This window comes from Penaeus japonicus, unplaced genomic scaffold (assembly GCF_977035675.1).
Source record: "Penaeus japonicus unplaced genomic scaffold, GWHDUDI00000001_assembly GWHDUDI00000001, whole genome shotgun sequence".
NCBI classification, from domain to species: Eukaryota; Metazoa; Arthropoda; class Malacostraca; order Decapoda; family Penaeidae; genus Penaeus; species Penaeus japonicus.
Window position 1 is genome coordinate 29,794,936 of NW_028234403.1, and position 7,500 is coordinate 29,802,435.

At 38.6% G+C, this 7,500-nt stretch overlaps 2 protein-coding genes across 3 annotated transcripts in view; one reads left to right on the plus strand and one right to left on the minus strand.

Moving 5' to 3' along the window:
• The first annotated feature begins 1,253 nt into the window (after window positions 1–1,253).
• Window positions 1,254–2,443, plus strand: LOC122256826 (uncharacterized). Its single transcript, XM_043021777.2, has 3 exons — window positions 1,254–1,317; window positions 1,458–1,604; window positions 1,957–2,443. Exons 1-3 carry the CDS (start codon window positions 1,261–1,263, stop codon window positions 2,329–2,331), a joined length of 579 nt encoding a protein of 192 aa, XP_042877711.2. The 5' UTR covers window positions 1,254–1,260; the 3' UTR covers window positions 2,332–2,443.
• A 3,927-nt stretch (window positions 2,444–6,370) lies between these two features.
• The window catches only part of LOC147472512 (uncharacterized), a 1,918-nt gene continuing 788 nt past the window's right edge, over window positions 6,371–7,500 (minus strand). For both annotated transcript variants that reach the window (XM_086538693.1, XM_086538690.1), the window contains exons 3-4: window positions 7,414–7,500; window positions 6,371–6,801 (exon numbers count right to left, since the gene is read on the minus strand). The exon at window positions 7,414–7,500 is cut by the window's right edge and continues 82 nt beyond it. In XM_086538693.1, coding sequence (XP_086394819.1) covers window positions 6,439–6,801; window positions 7,414–7,500 — 450 coding nt within the window. In that variant the 3' untranslated portion in view covers window positions 6,371–6,438. The remainder of the gene's footprint in view (window positions 6,802–7,413) is intronic.

Here is a 7,500-nt window from a genome sequence, read left to right on the forward strand (position 1 = left end):
TTTACATATATATATTATTATATATACTATATCATATATATATATATATATATATTATATATATATATGATATATATATATTATATATATATATCTCTATAGTATATTGTGTGTGTGGGGTGTGTGTGTGTGTGTGTGTGTGTGTGTGTGTGTATTTGTATATAGATATATATATATATATATATATATATATTATATATATATATATATGTAATATATATATCTATATATATTATATATTTATATATATATAAATAAGAAATTTATATACATATATATATGCATATATGTATTTAGAAGACAAATTGCGTGCCCTGCAAAAGGCCGGGAATAGATGACACAACATCTCCTGGCTGAACTTAAAGTGATTTGATAGACCACGGGCAAACCATAACTGGACCTGTCTGCACAAATTTTTATACATATGTGTATACATATATGTAGTATAGTTTTATACATATATGTAGTTTTGTAGTTTTATACATATGTAGTATACATATATAATATATATTTATGTACATATTCATGCAATTACGCATTTATTTCTGCAAGAGTTTTACAACTCCCGGATGGAACTGAATTAAATACGAATCTGTCATGATTTTAATGTCAATTACTTGATTCTTGGAATGAATATTAATTCGAAACGAAATGCTGATATCTGCCTCTGCTTCAAAGCTTGCAAATGAGAGAGAGGTGCATCTTTTTGCTGACAGACAGGATGTGTGTAGACATTATATCGCAAAGATGTTTTCCCAGGTGATGCTGGTCGAAGGCTTCCTTGACAACAGTTCGAAGTTTCCAGGCGTCGTTAGACTCTCCGGCGCCTATAAAAGCCTCGACGAGACCGTCTCTTCACTGGATACACTTCCTCGGTAAGCTTACAGTTCCACTAGCTGTGCGACTTGTTTCTCTCGCCTCATAGTATTATGCGAATGATGTATATTTATATTCACAAAATTCAGCGCCATAGTTCCAGGTGGACGATTTGTCCTACCCTGCAGAATTTATGTTTATTCATAACAAAGGTCAACCTTGGTTTTCTAGCTGGACGAATTTTCTTTATCCTATATCTACTAAATAAAATCTATTTCAGATCCATACGGAGAGCAGTTTAAACGTTTTACAGGTGTTCATTTTTTTGTTAGTCTTTACCTTTCTTAGGGACCTGTCATTCGTATTTGAAATGAAGCACTTCGAGGTTTTTTGCCTATCTCTAACTGAACCCAGTCGCATTTCCTCCCGCCAGATCGCAACACCATGTTCAGTTGGCTGATAGTGTCCTGCGTGCTAGGCGTCGCCCTGGCTGACTCTCAGGTGTGCGCATGTAATATATTCAAGATTAAATAAGCAATGATTGTACACTGACATCAGTACTCGTGCCCAGATGGGTAATCAAATGGAACCTTTAACATGAACCTGCATGGATATATAAAACATGACCTTTTCTTCGCTAGGATTACAAACTATGTTACGAGATTTTCAACTCGGCCAATAGCAGCTGCATGAGCGTGGATGTAGACCGCGTCGCCATGACGGTGCACTACCACATGGCTCCGTCCGGCGACTTCGGTGGCGTGGAAACTCTGGAGGATTACAATGTGGTGAGTGGTGAGGATGTGCACTTATGTGCTGAGGAATAGCTATTGGTTGTAGCCACACTATGACGTTTCTTCTTTGCAACGATTGCATACCCAGTGCAAATTGAAGTCAGATGTCCCCATCGTCTCGACACAGACAATCAGTCTTGTCACAGGAAAAGCAACTCGTTTTAGCATAGATTCTATCAGCACGTTCACCGAAATGATAACTCATCACATTCATATTATTCATGCATTTTATTCTTTTTTACTTGTCATGTTCTTGATTTGTTCTTCTTCAACTGCGCACACTCACTTTGCAATATATCAGAAGTGTATGCAACCATCAATGCTCAAGGGCGCGTGCGATCCTTAGGGTCTGGCGGCATCCCGAGTGGAATCCCAGGAGGCGTGCTACGTCCGGCGACTCGTCAAGTCCTTCGATGATCAAGTAGCCTTCATCAAAAGCCATCAGGACGAAAGCATGGAGGTTACGTCTGACGCCGAAGTTTCCGCTGTCCCCCTCGAAAATCCCGAGGACGAGATCGGCACCGAGTTCGCCAACTTCTGCGGCGACCTTCCCGTTTACAAACTGGTCGAAGAGGAACAGAACGAGAGCGTGCAAGACCGTCGTCAAGTGAGCGTCGCCTTCACCGTTTGCTTCCTGCTGTGCTTCGTCCCCAGGTGCATCGTCACCACGCTCACCCTTCCTACAGGCAACACCATCACCTACGGCTGGTTCTTCGGATAAACAGGCTTCCATTAAGGAATACCGTTTTCTCTGACGCCTCAATCTGATAGTCTCCTTTTTTATTTGTCTCGATGATGTACACTTCCTCCCAAATAAAATTATTATTGCATTTGATTTTGTTTAGATTTCAATAGCAATAGCAGTATCATTACCATCTGGTCCTGATGCCTTGGTCATTATCATCGTTGTAACGCCCCCCCCCCCCCTCCCCAAGCATCGGGTAAGGGGTGATGGCTCTACTCTCCCGGGGCCCACCAGTCTGGGTGACACGGGACGGTAGCTAATTATCTGGATGGTTTCTGCGAGATGATAAACAATTGATATGACCTAGGAGCCTGCGCTCCTCTCCTTCTCTATCATTTTTCTACAATTAATTCGGCATATGAAAGACAGAGATCGTACATATGTGTTAAGCAGTTTTTATGATGACAACATGAGTTTTTATTCGTTTTTTTTTTATATGTATTTGCAGATTTTGTATGCAGGAACTGTTGAATCACGTGCATATTTTCTTGGGAGGGATAATATCTCTCTCCTGAATAAGGAAGATTATTTCTAACCAAGAAATTTTAGATGCGATAAACAAGAATTGCATGTATTTATTACCTGGTATTGTATATCTTGTCAAATTCCTATGTATGTGGTGCCAGTGGTGTGCCCCTAAAGGACCAGCCTTTATTTTATCAAAGTGTCCCCTTAAAATTTTCATTGATATTCATCGCAATTCAACTTTTGGTGTGTTTTAACTTATTCGTTTTTTCTTTTAGTAACTTTTGTTTTAAAATTAATCAATTCATTAGTAACGCTCTTGCTTAATATGTTAAATAACTTGCTATTACTATTTCGTTTAAGCTTCAATAATTTCTGTAACTGCCAGCTGTTTTCGAGGGCAGTTGCAGGATCCCGGGGATCGAAGTGAAGTTACGCTAAATAAGGATATTTCTGTGTTACACACTTGAGTTACCACCAAAGAAACCACCAAAGAACATTTTACATGACGATTACAACAGTCATAGTTATGTTGACATCTGGTTGGGATACGTGTCTATATTTATTTAAAAAAAAAACATTAAAGGGAATATAAAAGTAATAATGATGATAGCAATACTGATTATAGTAATAATGAGTAAAATGATATACTGCTAGTTCAGGTAACTGTAGTGACCGGGATGTTATGGAGAGGATTAATGACCGAAATCCGTCTAAGAAATTGAAATTCATGTGTTTTTCGCTATGTGTGACCGAGGATATTGTCTCTGTATGTAAGTAGCACTATGTATCATTTACTTCCCGTAAGACTCTCTCCTGCATAATGTAATCAGGAGTATTCATATGATTACTATTTAAGTATCACTTAGTTTAGATAACCTTATGTAAATTGTACAAAGGTTATGTAGTAGTGTAAAATAAGGATTATTATAAGAAAAACAGAAAATTGAAATCTACTGAGGTTACCCAATTCGGTATAACAGAAAACGTGCTGTCATAAGATGTGGAAAATGTGTACCAGTAGCGGTATATTTGAAAGCCGGTAGTTAACTAATGTGATAGCACCAATTGCATGGTGCTGGATTAGATATTTTAGGGTATTGATAACATTACGAAAATCAGAGAATAGAACCAACGTTCTGTGTAAAAATAGTGACGTGTCATGAATGACGTCACACAAAGGGACCTTTGTGGTCAAGTGAGGGGCGACCGCACAAAGACCTGGTTACGCCCAGAGCGAGGTGACATTAGGCGAGGCGAGGGGACCACGAGCAGAAGGTTCTATCTATCCTACCTTCGAGGTGAGAGTAGTGCATTTCAACAGAGCTAATAATTCAATTAATATAGAGAGAGATGATAATGATATTTGCCATAAAGAACAAATCAAATGATAAAAAGACTTTACTCGTTAATTTTGCCTCAGATGTCACCTGCCTCGCTTCTTGCCTCAGGCGCCATTTTCATCGTCATGAGGGTGACGTCACCTCATGACGCGTTTACCAAATTGAACCCGCTACAGGTAAGTGCACTCATTTCCGTCATGCCATTAATGGGAAACCGCAAATTATTATAATAAAACATTAATAAAATAGTACTTAAATTACGTATTATTATGTTACTGGTAGTAATTATTTGTAATAGATGTATTGTAAAAGTTCTATATCAACAGTGAAACTTAGATTTAACTTGGTATGTAAAACCTTTGTAAACTTATAGTGATAAATTATTATCAATTTTTGAATCTGTGACTAAGGTAAATTTAATTAAAAAAAAACTTTCGATGTTATGTCTCACAGATGTTAGTATGTTAAGTTAATTCTCAGGAGTGGGTTCAAAGGCGGATCTCAAAGGCAGAGTTTGAAGACTGAGTTCAAAGGCTGAGTTTAAGGCCGAAACTCCAGACCGGATGCTCAGGTCATGACTGCTCAAGACTAACACGTCACGACCGACAAGAAGAATGAAGACAGAATTCTTCTGAGAGTGTCAGAGTGATTGCTATGAGAGATATGTATAAGTTATTTTTGTATGTGTTGAGTTATTATGTGATTTAATATACAGTATAAGGCATGATTAGCCTAGTTTCATTATAATTACTCCTCACAGTAATTAAAACTGCAGGTGTAAACGGATAACCTTAACACGTCACGTTACCAAGTTATTTTTTCTGTTAAAAGAGGTTATCCGGATATCAAATTACCCAAATAATTAACGCCCACACTTTGGGTGGTTATCTCTCTCTCCGTCTCTCTCTCTCTCTCTCTCTCTCTCTCTCTCTCTCTCTCTCTCTCTCTCTCTCTCTCTCTCTCTCTCTCTCTCTCTCTCTCTCTCTCTCAATACATAAAAACAAATACCGCGCACTACATAACTAAATGGTAATCATCCACCACTTCAAGTGTGCACTTACTTAAATTTCTTGAATTAGTTGAAATTTCTAAACAAGATTTGCATTACAAATCTTATGAAGAACATGGAAGAACATTGGGTACTACTACATGTAAATACTGTTTTATTTCTATTTACCCTGAATGCCATATCCTAATCTGGCGCACAACCTTAAAGAAAGTAATGCTAGTAACATAGATTAAGATGGATATAATTATAAATGGTGTAAGTAGAATCATGATCATAACATTAATGATAATGACACAACAGTGAGAGGTAAAAATAAATCAAAGCAGTTATCCCGCTATAATGAAAAATACGTTTTCTTTGAGCCAAATGTTATTACAAAAAACAAAAATTCCCGCAGTCTAATTTAAGAGTAACTATAATAAAAGGTCTCGGAGGGAAACATGCGATTTTAGTAGTTTTTGTATTTAATGATTACTTCACCCAGTTTCCAAATTAAGATAGAACGTTTAATATATCAAACAATTTGTTTCCATGAGGTTAGATTAGTGCATATCACGCATATAATGTTAGTTGTTGGAAGGATAAGGTTCTACGTAACTATAAATGTTCACCTTTGCAGACATTGTTTTATTTGAGGGGCTATAGATGGTTTTTACAATTGTTTCTACGATGTAATGTGATTAGCCAATCAATCGCGTACGATGTGTGAGAAGAATAGCTGCTTGGTGTGATGTATTAGAACTCTACTGGTATATTAATTTCTTTTCCGTGTTGTTTTTTAGAGAGATCTCATACATGATTGTGAATTCCCCAGATCATCGAAATTTGAACAAATGCAGACGACTACAGTGAATGTCATATATTTGCTATAACCAGCTAAATTTGTTTGATTTGTTCCCCTGATGGTAGATCTATCTGCAGACTCTTCCGCCGAAAACTGTGAAAGTTATGCAATCTATGCATTGCGTCTCTAGACCCTACGGGGGCCGGTATTACACATCCAAATTAGGCAGTGTGTTGCTTTTATTTATGAATGCAAGTGTGTGTGTGTGTCGGGGGGGGGGGAGGGGTATACAAATGATTCTCCCATCCGATACGTGGATTCAAGTCCCATTTATTCGTAAAGGTCTCCTGTGCACAGGTCCAAAATTATCTGTCCATGATAGAAAGAGGGAGGCCAGAGGAAAGATATGCCACCTTTATGATTGCAATATTTTATTTGTCTCTCCGTACACTTCAGACTCAAAGAGGCATCACACAGGGAAATTAGGCGTTCTTCATATTCTGGATGGACTTGTTGATCTGCACCTTCACGTTGGTAGACATGACTTTGACCAGGATCTCTCGCAAGGCCTTCCTGATGCCGGCGATGTGGACGGCCTCCATTTCGGAGCCGGCGAGGTTGGTTACGTTCTCCAGTCCGTCATGGCCAAATCTAGCCTCGTAGCTAGCGATGTTCTGAGGCACAAGACCTTCCAAGTTGATCTTGATGTCGGCGAACAGCTTGGCAAGTTCTACAACTTGGCCGTCGATGCTCTGGGCCGGAGCTTGTTTCACTCCGGGAAAGCTTACCGTGTACTTCGCGTTGGCCCGAGCGTCATCTACGACAACGGAACCCGAAAGCACACTCTGTGGAACAGCTTCGTCATAAAGAACAACATTCGAGCAATGTGCAGTGTTGTTTATCTCATTCGGCTGAGATCTAGCTGAGAACAGTACTCTACTTGATATTTCAAAGACTTTCACTGTCTGTTTTAACGAAGTGCTCTCTGTTATGCAATATTACTAGGCATTCTACATATGTATTTCTTGGCGTCATAACCGTTTATACTCACTATCATTATTTGATTTGATTAAAATGATTTAAAGTGTTTTTTCTTGCTCAAGCTATCTAGAATTAAACCGAAAATTATATTGTAATCATACAAAGTCCCTATCATAGAACATAAAACATATCTATTCAAGTTATCCAGATCCTGCCCAATTAACCACAGAAAATTCTTGTTCAAACAAGCCGCCATTAACCAGAAAAAACTCTATTGTGATCGTATAAAGTCCTTATCATTTACAGATAAAGAAATGTTATTCCTTACAAAGATTTTGTGAAATTGGCCAGAATGAGCTCTTTTTCCCTTCATTCGAATAGCTTTTCTTTATTTCAAGTGACCCAGATTATGCCCAATGACCTAGAGTAAATGGAAGGATGATTTTCTCCAAGCCAGATGCAGCCCCGATCCCTACCTGATCACTGCTGAAGGAGGCGGACTTGGAGCGGCGCAGGGAGCAGAGTCCCGTCACGTTGGCCTTCGTGATCACCAGGGTCTCGGA